This window comes from Xiphophorus hellerii, chromosome 23, assembly GCF_003331165.1.
Source record: "Xiphophorus hellerii strain 12219 chromosome 23, Xiphophorus_hellerii-4.1, whole genome shotgun sequence".
NCBI classification, from domain to species: Eukaryota; Metazoa; Chordata; class Actinopteri; order Cyprinodontiformes; family Poeciliidae; genus Xiphophorus; species Xiphophorus hellerii.
In genome coordinates this window covers 20,053,055-20,076,135 of record NC_045694.1, presented here as the reverse complement: position 1 = coordinate 20,076,135, position 23,081 = coordinate 20,053,055, and the positions used below count along the sequence as shown (strand labels likewise).

Sequence of the window (23,081 nt, the reverse complement as noted above, 5' to 3'; positions counted from 1 at the left end):
TTTGGCAGATGCCAAATTTTTTTGTCTAAACTGTTGCAAAATATAGCAAGAAAGTTCATGAGTTGCCAACAGTGAGATGACTATTGCTAACATATAGACATGCTCTGCTAGTCAAATCTCTCTCACATCAGAGCAGAAGAAGATAGCAGTTGATTTAAATACCTTTGCAGACGTAGATAAAATCATTAGATAAGATCGGCTTCACATGTAAAAATCAGTCGATCACCGATTTTTCAAAATTAGGAAAATCGGCACCGATAAATCGATGCATCCCTAATTGAGACAACCACAAACTTCAGATTTTTATTTTTTAGAATTTATATGATGGCCCACTACAAAGTGGTGCATGATTGGAAAGTTGAAAGAAATGATGCATATGTTTCACAATTTTTTTCCAATCTGTGCATTTATATTTTGCTCCCCTGGATCAATACTTATTCTACTTTCCAAATTGCTGAAATGTAATGAGATTGAATAGAGAGCATTTGAGAAGTCTTGTCACAGGTACTCAAGTGGATTTAGGTCTAGACTTTGAATGGGCCATTTAACACACAAATATCATTCGATCTGAAATATCCATTTGACCTTTATAAAGTATTTTCTTCAAAAACTGTTCTGTGTTTATCTCCATCTATTAAATCTGCATCTTCTGTGTCTCTGGTGAGAAAGATCATTCCCGCAGGATTAGGCTGCCACCATGTGGAATGCTAGTTCCATGAATGGAGGATTTCTGGAGTTTACAACTTATAATTGTTCTGTTTACTGACTTTCCCACCTAAGCCATGAATCTCTGTAGCTCCTCCAAACTCACCATGGCCCTCTTGGCTGCTTCTCTTCTCTCTTTTCTCTCTCCTGGTCTTTCACTTTACATTGTGCTGTATTATTCTTTCAATTTCCCTTCATTGTCATGCAGCTGTTTGAGCAGCGAGAAACAACAAATTCGTAACACAGAACTGATTTATTTATTTTGAGAATAAATTACACAGATGTTGTTACATGACTTCTAAAGTCAGTTTGTGAAATTAGATTTTATTGAGGGATTTCAAAGTTAATCAGGCTGAAGATAAATTGATGCTACAGAGTTGCATCATATATAATTTCTTTCCACTTCATTGGAAACTTCATTATACCTGTATGTTGGTCTGCCACATAAAATCCAGACAATATATACAGCAGTGTGTGGTTGTAATGTGAACAAATTTTAAAACGTTCCAGGTTAATGTATAAATACTTTTACAAAATACTGAGACGTGATCTGAGTGCAGGTGCAAGCCGTGGACAGCAGGGGGCAGAAGAAACATTTAAAAAGCGCTGTAATGTCAACATGTAAATGCAAGTAGAAGTCATGGACAGTAGGGGGCAGCATGACTAATTAGGAAGCATTGTGTCAACACTTCAATGCTCCGGTTTCTGTATTAAAAGTAATTCTCAACCTCAGTTATTTACGGGGGAACAAAAGCTCATTTTAATCCACCTTTTTTATTTTGTTCTCCATTTGAATATGTTTATTTAAAACAGACAAAATATCCACACATTTTACAAATAGAAAGAACAGCTAATGTACCTTCAAAAAAGTCAAATATGACATGATTTTATTGAGTATTTCCGTATGTATATATATATTTGTTTATTTTAATTTCCCCTAAGAGTAGACTTGGTATGAACTGGTGCTATATAAAGTGAAACTAAAATGAAATAATTTTTATATATTTATAATTTTTTTTCTTACAATAGTAATTCCATACAGGCAGTGGGATTGATGTGCAGTTCACCCAAAAATAAGGATTCAGGAATCAGTGGTGATATGTCCAGGTGGATCCTGGCATTGTCATCCAATGACAAATGTTAAGTTAGCGACTTGACATGGTTAGTAAAGACACAAGAAGCTGGTTAATCACTAAATTTAAAATTGCTGAATTTCTAATAAATTTTTATGCAAACTCTTTTGTTTTGATATTCATGTATGTATTTCGTTTAGCGAAGTCAGTCCATGTGAAATATACTGCTCAAAAAAATAAAGGGAACACTTTAAGTGTTAAACACCTGTTTAAGTGTTCCCTTTATTTTTTTGAGCAGTGTATGACATGAAACAAGTATTTTACTACATAGAAGTTTACAATTGCTTTCCATACTGTAGAGCGACTAAAATGTCAAGCATAAACACAGATCTTATTTCAAATGTTTGTGTGATTTATAACTACCGAAGAAAAGAAAATCTGTTTTAGAAAACTTCTTCACTTAAAAAAAAAAGGGTGTGGAGTCTTTTCAATGTGTATACAGCTGAAAGATTTCATAAAAGTAAATAATAAAAAAATATAATATTGAGAAAGCATTTTATTGAAAATTTAAAACAATCCACACTGTTACAATTACATTAAAGCAAATTGCTGCATTTTAACAATAGCCAAAATGCTCATGAACACATTTGATGCATGTTTAAAACAGGCATGTGCAACCAGATATGTAATAACAGTCTTTAGGCAAGTTTCAGTGTTTCTTGAACCATGACGCCGATTCCATCAAACACTTTGTGAACGGGAGCGTTGCACATAAAGGCAGAGGTGGTGACCAGCTTGTTCTTGACATCAACGTGAGCTTCATCCACGTCTTTGTTCACATGTTTGCAGCCCATGTCCTTCAGAGCTCCAGCCGTCTGAGCAAACGGCCACCTGAAGATAAAAACCAAGTGAATGATAAAACAAAATCCACTAAACTAACATTTTCACCTAATGTGAACAGAGATTTACACACTTTTCACACTCTTTGTCCTGCCCCACGGTCAGCTCACAGCCGGGCAGCAGCTTTGCAGCCAGGACAGGGGAAATGCAGCACATGCCCAGAGGCTTTCCTGCTTTGTGGAAATCCTTGATGATCTTCTCCAGATGTGGCTGGACGGTGCAGCTCTTGTTCTTTAAAGCCCAGTCGCTCAGGTTCTTTGCCACACCAAATCCCCCTGATAGAGAACGTAGGGGTTTGTTCAGAAACCTACATTAAAACATTAAACAGAGGAGCTTCACACAGTTTCATCTGAGTTTATAGAAGATCATCTCACCTGGAATGATGGCAGCATCAAACGCTGAGACATCCAGCTTGGCCAGATCAGTCACGTCGCCCCTAGCGATACGAGCGCTTTCCTGCAGGATGTTCCTCTTCTCCTCAGTAGGTTTCCCCTCACAGTGATTTACAACATGCATCTGATCTCCGTCGGGGGCAAACATCTTCACCTGAGATCAAACAGCATTGAACAGTTTAACCTCTCCAAAATGCTATTATTTTTAATAAAGTCGTTGTTTTCAGAAAATTAACAGTTTAGAAATATTTTTTAGCCCGTTCTTGTCCTTACTTTTGCTCCAGCACGACTCAGATGGACCAGGACGGCCGAGGCCTCGTGGATCTCTGTGCCGTCATAGACTCCGCAGCCAGAAAGAATAACTGCAACACGCTTTTCCATGATTACTGAAAAATACACATGATCGTTTTTAAAGATGCACAGAAACTTTTATCTTTTTTAAAGTTTTGCCTTTATTCCATCAATATATGCAGAGTAACCAGGATAAGTGGCTAAGAGCCTGAGCCTGAGAGAGCAACAGTTTAGATAATCATTTACACATCCAGTCGAAAAATGAGTCACTGGAGCGTTGCTGCTGCCAACACTGCTAATCTTAGATAATCCACCTAACAGAGAGCCTGTTGTTGTACTAAATAAACAAAGCACCTAAAGTTGATTCAAAAATTTGTAATGCTTTATTTTAAACTTCTTTATTACTATGTCTCATTTTAGTACCTAAAACCAACCAGCTTAGGTTTAATCTATGGAATTAAAACAACCTTAACATCAGCAGCTAATGCATTGAACCAGATGTCTTACCTTAAGTAGGTGTAGTAGGTGACAGTATGCACAGTGACCAACAGAGCTACTGCAGGTGTGACAGGATTGTTGCAGAGCAACACCTTTTATAGTCCTTTCTCCTCCCATTGTCCTTTGTTTAAGTCAGTGACATCATCCACATCCAGGTAACCAGGAAGACCTGTTGCATTAGAGGTGAAACTGCTGACTCATGTCTCAACGGAAAAGTAATGTGACAGTAAAACAGCTTGATTATAGAAAAGATTTATTGTAATTACCCTGATTACAGAACAGTTTAAGAAAAAGGAAGAAAATTATTTTTATTTGAATTCAATATGCAATAAAATAAGTAAAAATGAACACTCTTCTTTTTTTAAACTATGTTCACCAAAATATATTCTATAGAAATATCAGCTTTAGCTTCCAAATAGAACTTGATATCAAATAGAATAAGCACCTTTGTCCAATTCAGCTGCAGTTTCACCTGTAAGTTTCCTGTAAGGTGCTTTTTTCCCTCTGGGTGACACCCTCCCTACTCTGCTATATAAAGCCATCACACAGCTGACAAACTCTCACTGCTGTCATGGCTCAGCGCAGCTCACTGGATGAGTCTGTCGGCATTCTCAGCATCTCTGCAGGTAAAGAATGCATTTCATGTTTTTTCCCCCACATATGTAATTGCTTTTTGGAGTAATCATCAGCTAATTTATTCTAAATAGTGTCAAGGATATCCGAAAGGATTTAATCTGAATGTTTGCAAAGGAACTAATTTACAGTTTTTCCTTCATTGTTAAATTATGCAAAGGTTGAATCTGGAAAGAGTAAACTATAGATATTAGACAGGAGAGCAGTTCTAAGAATGATTTATTGTCTATATTTAACATTCTTACAAGTGCTTATATTTATAGTGTGCAGCTACTTAAACAGCAAATGAAAACCCCAAATTCTGTCCCAGAAAAATATAATGTTACATGGCATTTTTTTAAATGACAAATGATTATTAATACAGAAATGTTACATTTTGGTCCATAAAATGGAACATTTTATGGGCTGAATTGACAGTTGTCCAGGAAACAATCTGTGAGTTCCTGCTCAATGAGTGCAAGCCATGGACGGTTACTTCTGTCAGTTCAACAAATGCTGCAAACAAGATTATTGGACAGTTATATGGAAGCAAAAAGTCAATAAAGAAATCCTTTAGCAATGATGATAAGCAAAGTCTCCACAAGATTGTGAAATAAAACCCATCCACATTTGTATATTGAGCTCAATGAGATATGAAATGTGGCAAAAAAATTGACCCCTAATGGGTGTGTTTACAGGTTAAATACCGGCCCAACATTAATAATATTTAAAGGTTTATACAGGTTAAAATTAGGACCCATGTAGTCATAGAGCCGTTTTGAGGCCATGCTATTTATCCTGAATGCTCAACTGGTTTTACAGATATGAGTTGTATTTACACTACTCAAAGTAGAGTGGATAAAGTAGATTATCGTAATCTCAGGCTGAGCTGGTACACAATCAGTAGAACTTTCTACTCTGGCTACATTAGGGAAAGCCTAATGTAGCCTGTTACCTACCTTTTCATAATATAATTAAAGTTGGAGTACAATCCAAAAAGAAAAAAATACTTACAATATCTTCTTAATTTTTCATAGAAGCTAAATATGTTTAAATAGTTAAGTGTTTACAAGGCAGTGGTCTTAAAAAGGCAATAATATTTCAAAGCAATGACCTTAACTTGCTATTAGAGCTGATTATGTTTTTTTGTGGAAAAAGTGAGAAAGGGCTGGTTTTTACTGGCAGCTCTGGATAACAGGTTTTTGACTTTCAGGCTCTCTCCTGCTACTGGTGAACAGCTATGCCAGCACTCCTGAGAAAGACTTCATCCCCCACACTGCGCTGGGGATTTTACTCCTCATCATTGCTGCCCTGATAGCTTACACAGGTTTGTTTTCAGTATATTTCACCGCACAGATTTGAATTTTCTGCCTTTTCCAGCCTCCTGACCCTGTCCTGTATCTTTCTAGGTGTCCGTCACAGTCTGTCCCACTCCCGACTGTTTTCCACTCTGTGTCTGACCGTCTCTGCGCTGTGGTGTGGGTCGGGTCTGGTCTACATCCTGACAGGACAGAGAGTGTTGCCACTCACAGAACTAAAATCCTCTCTGATTCCTGGCCTGGCAGCATTTACCTTAGCCCTGTTCATCATTGGCACCGCAGCCCTCTTTATGAAGAAACCAGTTCTCCTGGTTATAGCCATCAGCATTTCCTTAGCCTGTGCCCATCAAATCGCTGGTCTGTCAGATTCAGACTTCGGTCAGTCTGCCACAGCTGCAAACTACCTCCTTGTTTGTCTTGTGTGTGCCTATTTTGGCTTTGGGCGTTTGCTGTACACCATCACACAGGGCAAAGTGAAACCTCCAGGAACAATCATGAAACAGAAATCTGAACTGAAAACAGAGCAGAACCAGAGCTGCAGTGCTGTAATTAGTGTAGGTTTGGTGATGAACTTGTTATCTGCCTCTGTATTAGCCTGTCCCCTGGTAGGCGTGGTCCCCCAACTCTCTGTTGGCCATGTCCCCTGGCTCTGGACAGCTGGAGTCTTCCAGCTTGGCATGTGTGTCCTCTTTTACCGAGCAATGGACACATTAGCTGCGACTTTCTATGGTTTTACATCTTTGCTCAAATTCGCTGAGGGTTACAGCGCTCTGTTATCATTGTACTCCATTCAGCCGTTCTCCCCGGTTCCCTTCCCTGTTGTCTTTGCCGTTCTTTTCTTTGTCCTCGCTCTGTTCAGCTGTCAGAAGAGCTTGTTGGATGGCCTCTACCAGTTATTCTTTGTAGCCTATTGTATTTCCATCGCAGCCCAACCTCAAGGCTTCCTCCAAGGTGGCACTCAGGGTGTACAAGGAGCTATCTTTGTAGCTTCTGCTGGAGTGCTTTTTGTTACAACATTCAACATGGTCTCCAGCACCAAAATTCCTACTGGGCAGGGACACTTCAAAGCTTTAGTAACCAGAATTCGCAGTCTTACTCTCAGGGCTCTGGATAAAGACCTGCATACACCTCACCTTGGATACTCCAAATATGCAGATGCAGAAGTGCTGGGCCACGCCTGCAATGTTCTGGCAGCTTTTGCCATCACAGCCACCATTGGGGACAGGGATCCTCTGACTGTGCTGGTTTTGCCCTGGGCAGTGATGGCTGGTGGAGTGTTGCAGCTCCTGTGTGGTTCAGTGGCGTTTGCTCGGGGTAAAACTCTGGAGAGCACTGCCTTTATTCTCTACGGGTTGATGTGGACGGTGTGGGGGTTGACACGATTTGGTGGTCTTTACAGTGAAACCAGAGGCTTCAATGTCGCTGTTGGGATTATTGGTTTCATGATGTTTAACCTCCTGTTGACAATTGCAGCAATATTTCTTAATGTTGCCTGGTTTGTCTATGCATTCACCTTCCAGCTCATCCTCATCAGCTTCCTGCTGGATGCAATTGGTGCACTGCCCTATGGTTATGATATTGGCGTCACAATCATCTTTGGTCTTGTCAGTTTTTACTGTTTCTTGGCGCACATTTTCAACAGCACCTTCCAGTCTCCTCAAATCCCCTTAGGAAGACCTTTAGTCAATCTGGGTGGGGTCGGAGGAGGGGAAGGGGTCTGTCCGCATGTACCAGCTCGCAAAGCAGCATCAGTTCAGCAGATTGCAGGTGAGAAGATCATGTCGATAGTTTTTAGTGTACTCTGTTTACATGTATGACCTGATATCCATATTTTTCTTCTGCTCTGTATTTATATGATGTAGAAATCATGAAAAATGGAGGCATATGTGGAATGCCAACTGATACTGTCTATGTGCTGGTGGCTGCCTGCAACAGACCAGATGCAGTTATCAAAGCTTACAAGTAGGCTTCATAGTTGTAAAACTTTCTCTTAGCAACTTTTTTATTTGTTTTTCTGTCATTGATGATCATTACTGTTTGGCTTCAGAGTTAAGAAGCAGGCTGAGGACCGACCCATGTCCATGTGGATCTCTTCTGTCAAGCAGCTGGAGCCTGTTAGACACCTGCTGAGTCCCCTGCTCCTGGACTTCATGGAGGCTGCATGGCCTTCCTCTATCAGCATGGTCATTCCCAGAGGTGAGTGATTTCTTATTTTCAGGGACAACTGTGTGAAAACTGAGTTCATGATGTGCTCATGGGAATATCTAATGGGTTTTGTTGGTTGACTTTGATAGGACCATGGTTGGACATATTTGGTTTGGGAGATGCTGCCAAACACATCGGGACTCCACAAAGCATTGCCATCAGGAGCCCAGACTGTGCAGTAGCTACACATCTGATTAATTTGGTAAAGTCCAAGATTATGGATCAAAGCCCATCTCAGTTTAATTAGAAATAATCTTACATTGCTGATTGACCGTCTTCTATTTCTAAAAGGTGGGTCCAATTGCAGTAACCTCAGCCAACCCAACAGGCGAGGCAGATACAACTCACCATAACCAAGTTTATGCTAAACTGGGAAAAAAGGTGATAATCATGAGATAGCATGGAGAAGTTCAGATGAAACAAATAAAAATGTTGTTCATGTTCTGAATATGATTTGTTTTGTTAAGGTTGAAGGAGTGTTGTGTGATGGCCCCTCCCCTGAAAATATTGCATCTACTGTGGTTGACTGCACCAAGATTGAAACTGGACAAATTGGTTTCTTCAGAGTGGGCCTCATTCCAAAATCAAAGGTAAAACAAGCAAGGCCAAATTTTGCCCACTTGTCTATAAAAGCTTTTGACTATTTGATTTGTGGTTTCTGAATTTTGTTTTTGTTGTTTTCAGGTCTTTCAGATTTTTGAGAAAGTTAAGAACCGGCATAGTCAAGGGCAAATAAATCCTGCTTTTGAACATGATCTGGCTCCTCCAGACACCCAAACTGAGGAAAGTTTGGGACAGGATGAAACCTCAGAATCAGGAAGAGAAACTGAAAACCCAGCTCTCTCCACAACACATGAGCAAAGCACAGACCTCAATAGCGACTCCTAGTAACTATTTTTGGAGATTTGTGTTGCTTTCTAAAATATGTACTCATGTCTAATAAATAAATAAATATAGAATATATAGATATGCAATAAATATCAGATGCAATAAATATCAGAACTTACATTCATGTAGTAAATTTACATGTTGTTTTATTAGAGAGCAACATTGTATGTATATCATAAATTGTATTAGAAAACAAAACTTTGAATGTTAATATTTACTTTTTCTGCTGTGTCATCTTTTTATATTCTTCTTTGTGGCTGGATAAGAATAACAATATTCGAAATGACATATGTGCACTATGTGTATTTAAAGAATATTACAAAAGATATCACCTTTACATAAACACAATCTGATCTATGAAGTAGATTGTTTGCATTAAAATGTTTCAAACCACAGTGCCTGTTGTTCCATAAAAGTAGATGCTGTAAAACATAAGCAGGTTGTGTAACAAATAGAACAGTGGAAGATACTTTCAGAGTATACTTTTGTCTCTGATAGGAAGGGAAAATGCAATTTTGTCATTCAGATCTGAGTTTAGAATTGCATCAGTCTCTTATACCAGGTATATATCTGCATATATGCACTGTGAATAGTATATATATATATATATATATATATATGTATGTATGTATGTGTGTGTGTGTGTAGGCGGGGGTGGGCATGCGGGGGGGAGGGTGTTTACAGACACTTAAAGCTTGCCTTTTCTATAATGTTTTCAATACCATACACATTTATTAAATATGATATGAGGTTGTGTTGTGACACTTAGAGATGATTAGTTCTTTATATATGTGGTCACCAGTATTCACAGGGTTTAGGAACCACAGTCCACATAAATGCTAAAATGCTAAAATCCATGAATACATGAGGCCTCTAATAAAAACATGTAATTGCCTATTTTAGTAGTTCAAACACCAAATATTCCTGAAAATGCATTACAGTGTTTCTTGATTGCTTTCATGCAGCTGTCAGCTCAAACACACAGGCGTAAGCAACAGCACTTGTAGTGAAAATGACACATTTTGTTTGCAAAACACTAATGGTGCAAAAACATTAAAAATATGGAAAAAAGAAAAGCAAATATTGCCCTCAAACAACACAACTTGCAACCAAGTGTATAAACTGTTCCCATCAGTTATTACATAATGGACAACAAAAGACAGCACTCAGTGTACCATTGCTTATCATTGTAGCCTATTAGATTGCTTTCATGCCAGTCCCATAGACTGTGCCAAATTTTCCATCTCTCAAAATATTGGGTCCAGAATCAGAAATAATTTTCAGTTTTTTCAGTTGTTTTGACCTGCTCAAAGGAACTGGGATCCACTGGGTTGTCAACATCACAGTTATAACTTTATAATTGTGAGCTGAGGCACACCAGATATATAACACTGAACGGTTCCACAGAAAACCGTCCTCTTCAAACTTAAGATTCTGGAGCGGCGTAGTCAAAGTCCAGATAAAATCTAATTACAATGTGATGGCATAAACTTAAATAAGGGACCTCTTATTTAGGTTTACACACAAAAAAACACTCCAGGGTGATAGAATTAAAATAATTATAAGAATGTGTCAAATTTATTCTACACTGATGTAAAATAGTAATTTGCCTTGTGAAAAGTGCAAACAGAAACAAAGTCAAAACCCAAGCACCCAAGATTATGACATACACGTGTTATCTTTGATATTTAAATTTGCTTGAGAGAAATGTATCAGGGACTGCAACTGATTCATTTATTAGCAGTTATATATCAGTTCCATGATGCTGAGTCAAGTTGGGTCAGTACATTTACTTCTTATACTTTATACTGGCTGTAAATTATTATACAGAGAAACCTGTAATAGAGTTATAGAATATCTGCAAAATGTGCATGCAGGTAAATTTGTTATTTTGAGCCGTGTTGAGGAAGACACAAATAATGTCAAGTTAAAGAAACAAACTGGTAAAGTCACAAATCATGTTCTCATGTTTTTTTAAACTGTGTTTAAAAAACAGGGTTCACACCTGTTGTTTAATACTCCTTCTTGGAAACTGTCTATACAATGATGTGATGTTCAAATATTTTATTTTGTCCATTGTGATGAAACCTCTGAGCAGAAGTTTCTGTCACATTGTTTCCATTGAACCTTGGCTTCTCAGAAGCTGGGCTTTGTTACCTCATACATAAAATTTTGATCCAGAAATATTTGGGCATGGTTAGAAAAAAAAACACAAAAAGAGTAAATAGTAAATCAGTAGTATATCTAAGTATGTAAAAGAAATGTGAACTCATTATGCTAATTAAATGTTTTTATACTGAAGTTGATTGTAAAATGAGTGAATTCTGAATCAGTAGTTTTTCAGTTTTTACATATATATTACCCATAAATTTATATACATAAAGATCTTTAAATAGAGCTATAAAATACATGCCAACTGTGCAGGTAATTTATTCAAAGTTTGCATTTAGTTATTTTATAGGTTTGTTAAAATTACACAAATAATAATAACACTGAATGAATGAACTAGTTAGGTCAATGACTGTGTTCTTTAAACTCTACTGATGTAATAACCTTTGTCATACCCTCACGTTTTAACACTGTTTCTCTGAAATCCCCTGTGCTGATTAAATCTCTTCTTCCTGGTGATAAACCTTTTTAACACAGGATACGGTAACTGGTTACACTGCTTATGTGATTCTTTACGTTTTGTCTCTTTGTCCATCATTTACAGAGCAAAGTTCCAAGGATATTTGTTCAATGTGTCATCCACACTGACAGAACAAGTACATAACATTTTGATTTGGTAATTTCCTTAATGTGGTCATTTATTTTCCCTTACTGGTTGTGTGGATTGACGTCGAACAATGAAGTTGGATTATCTTAGTACAATAGAGTCATTTTCCACATTCACTCTATTGGCATCAGTTTTCTAGAAACTTATGTTTCTAGAAATGTGAGTTAATTCAGTTCTTAAAACAGAATAGAAGTAATTCAGAATAAAACCAAGGTAAGGATCTCAAAGTTCTTAATTGCGGTACCTGAATGAAAAATGAACATCCAAATTGTATCCATGAAAAAAGATAAATTGGAGATGAAATGATCAATTGTCTATTTTCATTATGTTTGGTATCTATTCCTTATAGATCTACCTTATTTTGCATGTACTCCTTTTAGATCCATTATAGATCCATTAAAATCAGCAAAACCGGCATAAGAAAATGAGGCTGAATTGCATTTATCACATTTCAACCTGATTTGTCTGAAACTCCAGAAGACACTGATGGAGACCTCAGCAGTCACCTAGATCAATAATTACATGACAAAAAGACAAGTTAGTCTGAAGAGTCATGTTTCTAACCAGGTGGTCAACACAACACATGAGCATCACAGGGGACTGTAGTCTTGCCTTTACTTTTCACTCTGTACACCTCTTACTTCCAGCACAGGTCTGAGTCCCTTCATCTGCAGAAATACTCAGATTGCTTTCTAATCTTCAAACAAGAAGTTGAGTATAGAGAGCTGGTGGACTGCTTTATGTCATGGCGTGGAAACAATCATCTCATCTCGAATGTAAAAAAAAATGAGATAATTGTAGATTTCTCCTGAAATAGGGTTAGGGCAAACCTTATTTCCATCATAGGAGGAGAAGTGAAAATGGAAAGGATGAGACAGAACGATTCTTCATAAAATCAAGAAAATTGTAAAAAACTCAGCATCCTCTTCATAATATTGTCATACACAAAAATTGTCTTCAGTCAGAGGCTTCTTCAGATTTGCTGTAGTACAGTATTAATCAAAGGCTATAGAGAATAGCAATCGAAGCAATCTTTAGCGTTGATTTAAAGGAACTGAGTGTTTTGGCTGTTTTGCTGTTTTCAGGAAGTTTGTTTAGTTTTGGTTCTGGAGATGAAGCGTAGACTTGAACAAGAAGACCTGGGCAGTCTGAAAGTTTAATACAACAATAACAGGTCTGTAAAGTATTTTGGTTCTAAGTTATTCAGTGATTTATAATCAGCCATCAGCATTTACAGGAGCTATTTGAAGAACCTTGGAGTTACAACAACATTTAATTTCCCTTTGAGATCAATAAAATATTTCTTAATTTGATTGAACTGAATTAAACAATTTAATTTCTGCTAAATACCTGAGCATTAGTTCTTGACAGTAAACACCTGTTGGCATCAGGGTTCTTTCTGACATAACATTTTACAGTAATCTTTCCAGTGTGTGAGTCACAGTCAGGATGATAAATGAACAATGGGTTTCATTCAAAGCTTATAAAAAAGCTTGACAGAATCATTGACAGAAAAGATTCATGTTGTTTTTTTTCTAACAAGGGAAAAGATATAAATATTTCCTTGTGATATTTCCGAGGTGAAGCATAGTAAAAATAGATCTGGCCCACACCCAGAGCCCTGGGAAACCTCAACACTAACTCTGTTAGACTCTAATTTCCCATTGTGAATGTGAACAACCAGTACCTACTGAAAAGCAAAGTCCAAAAGTTTAAAACAGCTCCTTTTGTCACTCTTCAAGACCTGACATAATGGACCATATTGATGGTAGACAGTGATTTTGATCCAATCAAGCTGCTGATGGGTAGAGCCTATCCTGCTGAAAGCGTTTATGGACAACATTATCAGCTTCTTTCAGGCAATTGTAAATGCAGGATGAGCTGACTCAGTGGCTTTGAATTATGATCAGGCCATCAAAATTATGGAGTCTCAGAAGAGGAATCAGAAACAATAGCACTATCTTCATTATGGGGGAAAGAAAATCCCACAATTTTCTTAGCAACCACCAAGCCTGGCAAGGCAGTACATAGTAAAGCTTTTGGACAAATAGACAGGGAGAACTACAGTAAAAGAACTGTCCGAAAGCTTGGTAAAGATTGACCAAAGCCAACTTTTAGGGAAATTCAAAGTCTAGTGCTGCCAATTTACACTTTACAAGAAGGCTGATGAGGCCACAGATAATGAGTGATATGCCCTCATCTACTACTAGTAAAATGAATGAAAAAAACAACTGGGTATTTCTCTGTGCCTTTCTGAAACAGGCCTCTTTGGATACACCCTGCAGCTGCCACTTCAATCCATCCTTTTGGCCTTCAACAGGTGGAGTGCACAATCTAAGGTCAACCAAGCCATCCATCATCTGCAACATCTATAAAACTCCAAACAGGAAGAGCTGGTCGAGGATGAGGACAAGCACCTCGCTTCAGGTCCAAAGAACAGAACGATGTGGTGATGAGGAGGGAGGAAAAGTGATACAAGTTCAAGGTCATGTGGCAGGACGGACAAGTAACCACATCTGAGAAGGACTTGTTAACTGGAACACTGGTTGGACAGACTTTTAGAACATCCTGCAGACAACACTCAACTTCTTCATCTGCTTTACATTCGACAAACTTCCTTGTCAAATGAACCTTCAGCTGTGGTTCAGGACTGAGGAATGGTGAAAGCTGCTCCATCCCTCTGCCCTGACACAGAGACGTGGTCCATCAAATCAAAATTCATGCTTCTCATTGATCTTACAATACAAGCAAATGATCGGATCGAGCTGGCTGGAAAACAACCATCTACCCAGTAGAAACTGGATACCAGGGAGGTTCGACCAGCAGCAATGCCTAGCAGGTGAGTTCAACTTTTTGTACAGACTTAACAGACATGTAAAAGTTTCTAAATATTTTCACAACCTTTCAAACCTTTTCACACCATCAAGTTTCATTATATGGTTTGTGAATAATTAAATAATCTACTTAAAAATCTAATGTGAATATATTTTCTTTATTATTGAATAGTAATTACACATTCAAAAAGACTTGGGATAAAAAAATAACCTAGAAATTCAGTCAAAGTGTAACTTTATTAATCAAAATGGATTGATAAAGTACAAGCATTTACTGACTATAAATGCTAAGTACTAAAATAAACTAACACAATTAGAAGAACAAAAAGTGAAGAACAACTTCTAATGATAAAAGATAAAAGATGGAGTCAAAGTAAGGAAGTGATGTTGAGCCATACAGCAAGAACAGAACAATAGTGCTTTTGATGAATCACTTCTTCCAAGTGAGTAATCCTAAACCTCTGCTTTTGGTTTCTTTTATGTTTGTCATACTCTTTTTGTGTTTGAAAAGCTAATCTAAGTTACATTTAATCACTGACATGACACATAGTACAGCCAAAAATAACATTTTGACATATTTTCTTTCGTCTGCTTGTTGAATACGGTTTGAGTAATGTCAAGAAAACTGGCATAAGGGTATGAGATCCTTCCAGGCACACGCAGAAAAAGATGCATAATGGCTTGGAAGAAATAAAGTAATCCTGAAGTTTGATTAAAAGTTAATTAAGTTGAATAAGTCTGAATAACATGAATATAAGTAATCACTCAATAACTTTCTACAAAGCATCTCTGATTAATGATCTGTAATGATTTAAATATGTAATGATTATGTTAATGATTAACAACAAGGAAAAGATGTGATTTATTGTCAATGAATATGAAGTTATAATCATCTGAAATCAATTTAACAACAAGTTGAATGTGTTTACTGAGTTTTAATAGATAAAGTGAGTTATAGAATATAGAGAAGACGAATGTGCAGTACAGCCCTGAAAACAGGAAATGTCGCAAACAGTTCTGAACAGATGGCCAAGGAGCACAGGAAGAAAGGAGAAGGACGGGAAATTCCACTGTGGTCAGCAAGCGGGTTGAGAAATGGGGGGGGACTTTTTCATGAGACACAGTGGCCGTGAAGGAAGTCACGTAGGCCAAACCTTCCCATACACACACATGGTGAGGAGAGGCATAAAAAGGGGCTGAAAAGAGGAACCAGCCGTTCCCAGTCCGGCGGCGGAGAAGAAGAGACAACACCTGCAATAGCATGCAGGAGCAGATTGAAACACGGACCGCACTTCAGAACTACGGGGAAGCTCAGACTTCACACCGCGAAGAAAGGACTGGGTCCCGTTGCCCCATCTCTAGTTCTTTATTTGACAGACGGTCTCGTCTCAACTCAGCACTTTCAAACTCTGCAGCAGGACTTGGAGGAAGGACAAAGGTCCCACAAGGAGGAAGAACTGGGTCTTGCAAAAAGGATTCAGACCCGTTCTGCTTTGTTTCCTTTCTAAGGAGGATTTTTCCACACGAGACAAAGACCTCAACCAAGGATGCAAGAAATTCCTGTTGCCAAAAGATCCATCATCGTCTGGGTATGAGTTGAATCTGCTCATTGAAATTCCATTTCAGAACTTGCGACTTAATTCTTAGGGAAAGGAGACAGAGTAGTGGGATTGTACATGTAAATTTTATTACACTGTTTTTGATCTATATACGATTGATAATTGATTTGTATGTCGCATATCCCTGCTTAAGCTTGCTTAATAAATTTATACCACAAAATTCTAATGAGGTTGGTGGACATTGGAATTAATAGAGTCATTTAATCTTTGTCCAGTTCTTTTAATCAAGGTAAAACTAATGTACATGATTCCAGTAAATAGGAGGCTTCATAATTTCCTTTGGTGAGAGTAAATAATGACCCTGGGACTTACCTCTAAGTCACTAAACATAATCTAGCCAGTTCCAAGTGCAAGTTATGATTTAGAAAGTGGGCTACCGTTAACAGAAGTGGTTATTGGAATTATGCAGCTGCGAGGGCTACTCAGCTGATTGTTTCTTAACTGTAAAGGGTCATAACTTCTGGATTGGAGGTAGTTAGAGCTAGACGAGTCACTTTCGCTACCAGTTTAAATAGATTATCTCTTATAGAGTACTCTTAGGGTAATACCCAGGACTCAGAGATTTTCCGGACCTGTTAGACGGAGAACTGGTCAGTAGGCAGCCCTGGGGAGTAGTGAGGAGTGGGCGGGGCTGACTATTGCAGGATAACCTTCATGGCGCCCAACGTGGGGCGGCGCACAACTGAGTAGGCGGGCCCCAAAGACACCAAGTTAGTAAAAACAGATGCGAGACTCTGAATAGCTCACTTGGGTTACTAACTCTTAGGGAAGAGAGTTAGTAGTGACTGATAAGGCCATCAGTCACAACCCTCGCAGTAACTGTATAGCATACAGGTGAGGGAAAGCTTCTACTGAGGATAGGATGACCAGATCCAGACAGTGAAGCCAGTAGCCAACACAGCCTGGACCCATCCCTACTCGAAAGCGCAAAGAGAGGCTTTGGGGGATAGGCGACTCGAAGACAAAGACAACTATGAGTGAAGACGAAGAAGGAGGGGAACTGAATCCCCTGCAAGGGCCGGCAATGGGACAAGGGGCGAGCAACATCAGCCGAGACGAGGGGAGTCATCGACCTAGTCTTTCCCAATCCACGATATCACAAATTCCTGCGAAGCTGATATTGCTCGGTGATGGATTGGATTCCTGGACTGAGATAAACAAGAAAGCTTTCTATGAATCCCACTACACCCTCGACAAGGAGGTGGCCCAGAGAATGATGAAGCACTTAGTGCAAACTCGGATATATTTTTGCACCCAGCTTCAACACGGTCACCGTCTGGGGGTCGTCAAATGCCCGGTGAAGGTTGCTAGGAAGACGGAGGTTAAAGAATGGCTGGAATGGTTCGCTAAGCTCCTTGAAGAGTGGGAAGCTGGTGAGCTGCGGACTGTCTACAGTCCCTCCGAGAAGTATGACAGCGTAGTAAAAACCGCTACATTGGCAGCGGGCATTGACGGGATTCTAGTAAACCATCTTGCCAAGGGGGTGCGCAAGTTTCAAGAATATAACGAAGCCCTGCAGAGACTTAAGTTATACAAGGAGATTAAGGAAAAAGAGCGAGCCCCGGACAGGGCAGAGTCGGAGGTGGCCGAGGCTCCTTCCCAACTGCCCAGCAGAGCCACGACACCGACTCACCAGCGGGAGCAACCTTCGAGGGTTCTAATAGACCTGACGGGCGGCAGCGACGACAACGACGGCGGTAACAGCAGCGACAGCGGCAGCGACGACAACGATGAGGGTCCCTCAGCTCCACCTGGTCCATCGCGGAACGAGGACATCCCACCTGCACCGGCCAATGAGGACGACCCCGAGGGAGCGCTCGTCGGCGGACTCACAGAGGAGCAGTGGGAGGAGGCAGCCAAGGAATGGTCCCCTCAACGGAACCCGGAGCTCGGGTTTCATCCCCGAGTCCACAGCACGGAGAGGAGGCCTCCACAGCCACCTACGAAAACTTCAGCGGCCAGCAGTTCCGACGGGGACGAAGAGGAATCGGACGAGGAGCAGTGGGGCCCCGGCCGCCCCAAGAAGAAGACTCAGAAATCGGACACCTGGAGGATGGCCCGAGAATTGGCCGAAATACCACCAGGGACCGGTAGCATAAGGCTGCAATCCGGGCTCATGATTCATCAGTTTATTGGAGGGATATGGGATCTTGAGGGTGATGGACTAATTGTGTTCACCAACGACAGATACAAGATCCACAATAAAAACTTCCGACGCAACCTTAAGAGCCAGGCAGGAAAGTGTTACAAAACAGACTCAAGATTGCTGGAAGCTTCCTGTAGTGCAGCAACTCGAGGAGACATAATAATAATGAAAGGCCATAATCTCCCTTATGGTGCTGTAATCCTAGTCCCGATTGACGTTTACCAAGAAGGAGAGAGTCTGGAGAAATATCGGAAGAAGATGTGGCACGGACTCGAGCGGGGCCTGACGGCAGCCAGCAACGAATGCATGAGAAGAGTAATAGTGAGTGTGCAGGGACTAAGATCACCGGATCTGCCGAGGGACACCGCCAGATCAATTGCGGAGAACGGAGTGGTGAATATAGCCAGAACCAACAGTCATTTCTTTGTGCTCAAAGAAGTGGTGGTGGTGGTTGACCCCCGTCTACATCGACTCCGCACTGAGCAAGGGGTGCAATTGGCGGCTGAGATGGAGGAGCAATGCCGCATTAGCCATCCATCACAAGAGATCAGGAAATATCCCTTAAAAATTCCCCAGAGTGAGGTTTCAAACACCACCCAGAAAGGTAAAGCCAAGGCCGTGCAGCCACCCAGGATAAAGATAAAGGAGGCATCTGTTGAACCAGGGTTCTCCGCAGCAAGGTACGTTAAGGAGTTCTCGTTTGAAGAGAGCCGCAGTGAACCGAAAAAACCCAATGTGGGAAGAGTCAAGAATGAGCAGCCGACGGTCCCGAAAGAAGAAGGACCGATGAAACCAGCTAAGATTCGACCGCTGAACTCCCCTGGGAGAGAACCTCTTCGACAACAACAGTATGAGGACATCAGCGACTCGGAGGACGAAGAGGAGCAGCCGGAAATCGAGCATCCTGGAGAAGAAGAAGAAGAAAGTGATCACGGCAGTGTCTTCTCCGACCCGAAGCAACCACCGACAGAGCACAAGACACTCCGAACAGGACAGCACCGGGGTAAGAAGAAAGAAATGGAAATCTTTGACATCGAGAAATCTTCTGAAAGACTGGCAAGAGACGTGACCTGGGGTCCAGTGCAGGCTAAGGACGGACGGCGTACGTATGTACCCGAGGTCGGCCAAACCGAGTACCAGATCCCGGCAGGATGGGCCAGCAGATTGGGAGACCGGGTGCAGCTCGAGGTGGAAGCGACAATCGGAGAATGGGCTAACATCCTGATGACACCATCCTGCTCCACCCTGACAGCACACTATTCCCTGACTACCAACTTCAGGAACGCATACATTGGAATTATGTACGATGTGATGCTGCGACGACTGAAGAAAGCCGCCTACAAGTACTCCAGGGAAACTCAACAGCAGCTGGACGAAGTGTCGGCGGATGAAGAGGAACCTCAGGCGACGTCTTCGGAGCCAGGACCGCGAATCCCGGTGAGACAACCAGAGGTGTCAGCTCAGCCACCGGCCGCTAATACAGGACAAGATGCTTACGCCGAGTTGAAGAATCTAAGGCTGGTGATTAGGAGTAAAAACGCAGACGAAAACAATGAGGAGTATCTGAAAGATGTTTGGCCAACCGTGCTGTCTACCACCAACCACGAGGGAGCCAAAAAGTTGTGGCTGACCAGCGTGACCTCGGACCCGATGGTTGGAACAGATTCAGCGCAGAGCAACTATGAAAGGCTGGTGTTGGAGGACATGGATGATGAAGAGTCCCAGGTGAAGAGAGCCAGAGGACGGCTGGACAAGGGAAGCCGGTTGGAACCGCTGTGGCACACACTTAAGCAGACCGTTTCCCCTGCGAGATATGTGAAAGTACTGCGTGAGGTGACCAAAGGACGCAGAGGAGAGATCGTGTTCGTCAAGTTGCCAGTGAGAAGCACAACAATCGCTCAGATGGATGTAGCAGTGCAAGGATTCGACCTGGAACAGCAGTACTACGAGGACAAAAGGAAGAAGGAGGCTAGCCAATCGGCAAAGCCACCTGGAAGGGCCAACCTCAGACAACCATCTAACTTCCAGGGTAGACCGTTCCAACAAGGAGCACCGCCATCCAACTTCCAGAGCAGACCGTTTCAGCAAGGAGCACCGCCATCCAACTTCCAGAGCAGACCGTTTCAACAAGGAGCACCGCCGTCCAACTTCCGGAACCGGCCGTTCCAGCAGAAACCACCAGGACCACAAGGGAAACCGACCAACCCTCCGGCTTCGTCAAACCAGCCAGGAAAAGGTCAGTTCCTGACAGATGAGGAGTATAGGAAATTGAGCCCAGAAGAGAGGACGGCCCTCCGTGAGTCCCGTAAAGCCGGGGCCGGAGGGTCACCAAAGTAATGGCGTCCAGGTCGCGGGTCATTCTAGAAAATGCCTACTGGGAGGGGGACGAAATCTACGCTAAAGTGGAGGGAGTACCCTACCTGGTGGACACAGGAGCGGAGGTGTCTATGACCCGCAAAGACCTAAAAACAGCAGGACACCTGAAGGTTCAGTTTGCTAATGGAAAAGTAGAAGAAATGCCGTATGGGACCTGGAAAGGAGTAGTGTGGGTGAAAGGTCCCTACAATCTCCTCACAGTAAAAGACTTAGACGAACTCAGTAAAAAGAAAGGCACACATCGGCGACTGGAGCGAAGGCTGACAAGCTTGAAAGCAAGATTGGTGAAAGTCGGCCCGACCCAAACAGGATCGGAAAAGCAAGACTGGTACAAACCAGTTGACATACCAACGGTGACAGAACAGAAACTTGAAGAGAGTGACTTCTCCCCGGCTGGGAAAGAGAAGCTACGTGAGATCATCGTTACGGCGCAGGTGGCACGGTTCAAGAACGATTGTGGAGATTTGGGCCCGAAGTTTGTTCATCACATCGAAGGTGGGGTGCATCCACCTGTTCGGCAGTACCCGTTGAACCCAGGGGCAGTCGAGGAGATGGACAAGATCGTGAAGGAACTAGGGGCCCTAGAGATCATCAGAGAGGAACTCAACCCGATCACCAACAGCCCCATCCAGGCGGTGAAGAAACCTGAATCGGCTGGAGGGGGTTGGAGGCCAGTTATCAACTTCAAAGCCCTGAATCGGAGAACAATAGCAAACCGAGCCAGTCTAATCAATCCACAAGGAGCGCTGAAAACTCTTCGAGTCAAGAAGTTCAAGTCTTGCATCGACCTAGCTAATGGATTTTTCTCCCTACGCCTCGCCAGACAATCGCAAGGTAAAACTGCATTTACCCACAAAGGCAAAAGCTATGTGTGGCAAAGGTTACCCCAGGGCTACAAGAACTCCCCAAATGTGTTCCAGTCAGCAGTGATGGAAGTACTGGGGGACGTAGGAGCAACTGTGTACATTGATGATGTTTTCATTGCTGATGACACAGAAGAAGAACACTTAGAAAGGCTACAAAAAGTAGTTGAAAACCTCACCAAGGCAGGTTTGAAACTAAACCTCAAGAAATGTCAATTTGGACAGTTCCAAGTGAACTATCTGGGTTTCGAAGTCACGTCGGACTTAGGACTCTCGGATGGATACAGAGAAAAGCTCGCAAACATTCAACCACCTCAGTCAGAAAATGACTTGCAGAAAATATTGGGATTGTGTAACTATGTCAGAGACCATGTACCCAATTACCAGAAGTATGCTAAACCCTTGTACCACTGCCTGAGGAAAAGTGAGGACGATGAGAAAGACGGAAAAAGACCCTGGGTTTGGACAGCAGCCAATCAACAAAACCTAGAGGAACTGAGGAGGGCCATTCAAGCAGCCGTGAGACTGGAGCCCAGAAGTTTATCAGAAAGACTAGTGGCAGAGATCAGCTGCGAGAATGACGATGCCATGATCAAAGTGAGTAATGAAAATGGAGGCTTGGTTACCCTGTGGAGCTACACCCTAACTTCTGTTGAGAAGAAATACCCGCAGGAAGAGAAAGAGCTAGCGGTGTTAGCTCGCTATTGGGGCGTGCTGAAGGATTTAGCACAAGGACAACCAGTTAAAGTCATCACACAAAGCCAAGTTCACAAGTACTTAAGAAAAGGGACTGTGGAAAGTACTAAAGCAACCAATACTCGGTGGGGAAGATGGGAGGACATCCTGCTGGACCCGGAGCTTGAAATTGGGCCAGCACAACCCACCAGTAAGAAAAAACCACAAGAAACACCTGAGAAGCCAGGACAACCGGAATGGACAATCTACACCGATGGATCCAGAAAGGGGTCCGACCAGTCGGCATACTGGGGATTTATTCTGAAGCAGGATGGCAAAGAGAAATGCCGTCAGAAAGGAAAGGCCCCCGGTAGTGCTCAAGCCGGAGAAGTGACGGCAGTACTGGAAGGATTGCTGGAGCTGGTGAAAAGGAAAATCAAAAGTGCCAGGTTAGTAACCGACAGTTACTACTGTGCTCAGGCCCTTAGAGAGGACTTGGCCATTTGGGAAGAAAATGGTTTCGAGACAGCAAAGGGCAGGCCAGTGGCACACAAAGACTTGTGGAAAAAGATTGCTGAGCTAAAACTGCAGTTGGAAATAGATGTTGAGCATCAAAGAGCACACACGCATGAGGGAGCTCATTGGCGTGGGAATGATGAAGTGGACTGTTATGTCCAACAAAGAAAGATCGTCTTTGTCGGTACCGAGAAGTGGGACAGAACTCCCAAGGGACGGGAGGTCCCAGAAGAATACGTGGTCGAGGTCGTGCGGAGCGTGCATGAGGCCCTTGGACATGCAGGCGTGCGACCTACACGTAAGGAACTGGAGGAGCAAGACCTTTGGATCCCAGTGAAACAAGTCCAACGCGTGCTAAGGGACTGTGAAGTGTGTGGTCAATACAACGCAGGT

At 41.8% G+C, this 23,081-nt stretch overlaps 2 protein-coding genes across 2 annotated transcripts; one reads left to right on the top strand and one right to left on the bottom strand.

Moving 5' to 3' along the window:
• Nucleotides 1–2,316: 2,316 nt before the first annotated feature.
• Nucleotides 2,317–3,925, bottom strand: LOC116713979 (glutamine amidotransferase-like class 1 domain-containing protein 3A, mitochondrial). The gene is made up of 5 exons (XM_032554272.1): nt 3,869–3,925; nt 3,344–3,456; nt 3,053–3,224; nt 2,752–2,953; nt 2,317–2,669 (listed from the first exon to the last, which is right to left on the bottom strand). Exons 2-5 carry the CDS (start codon nt 3,449–3,451, stop codon nt 2,477–2,479), a joined length of 675 nt encoding a protein of 224 aa, XP_032410163.1. The 5' UTR covers nt 3,452–3,456; nt 3,869–3,925; the 3' UTR covers nt 2,317–2,476.
• Nucleotides 3,926–4,424: 499 nt separating this feature from the next.
• Nucleotides 4,425–9,278, top strand: LOC116714493 (uncharacterized). The gene is made up of 9 exons (XM_032555108.1): nt 4,425–4,485; nt 5,685–5,798; nt 5,881–7,557; nt 7,653–7,752; nt 7,838–7,986; nt 8,085–8,197; nt 8,287–8,376; nt 8,463–8,585; nt 8,680–9,278. The coding sequence occupies exons 1-9, from the start codon at nt 4,431–4,433 to the stop codon at nt 8,881–8,883; spliced, it is 2,625 nt and encodes an 874-aa protein (XP_032410999.1). The 5' UTR covers nt 4,425–4,430; the 3' UTR covers nt 8,884–9,278.
• Nucleotides 9,279–23,081: the final 13,803 nt, after the last annotated feature.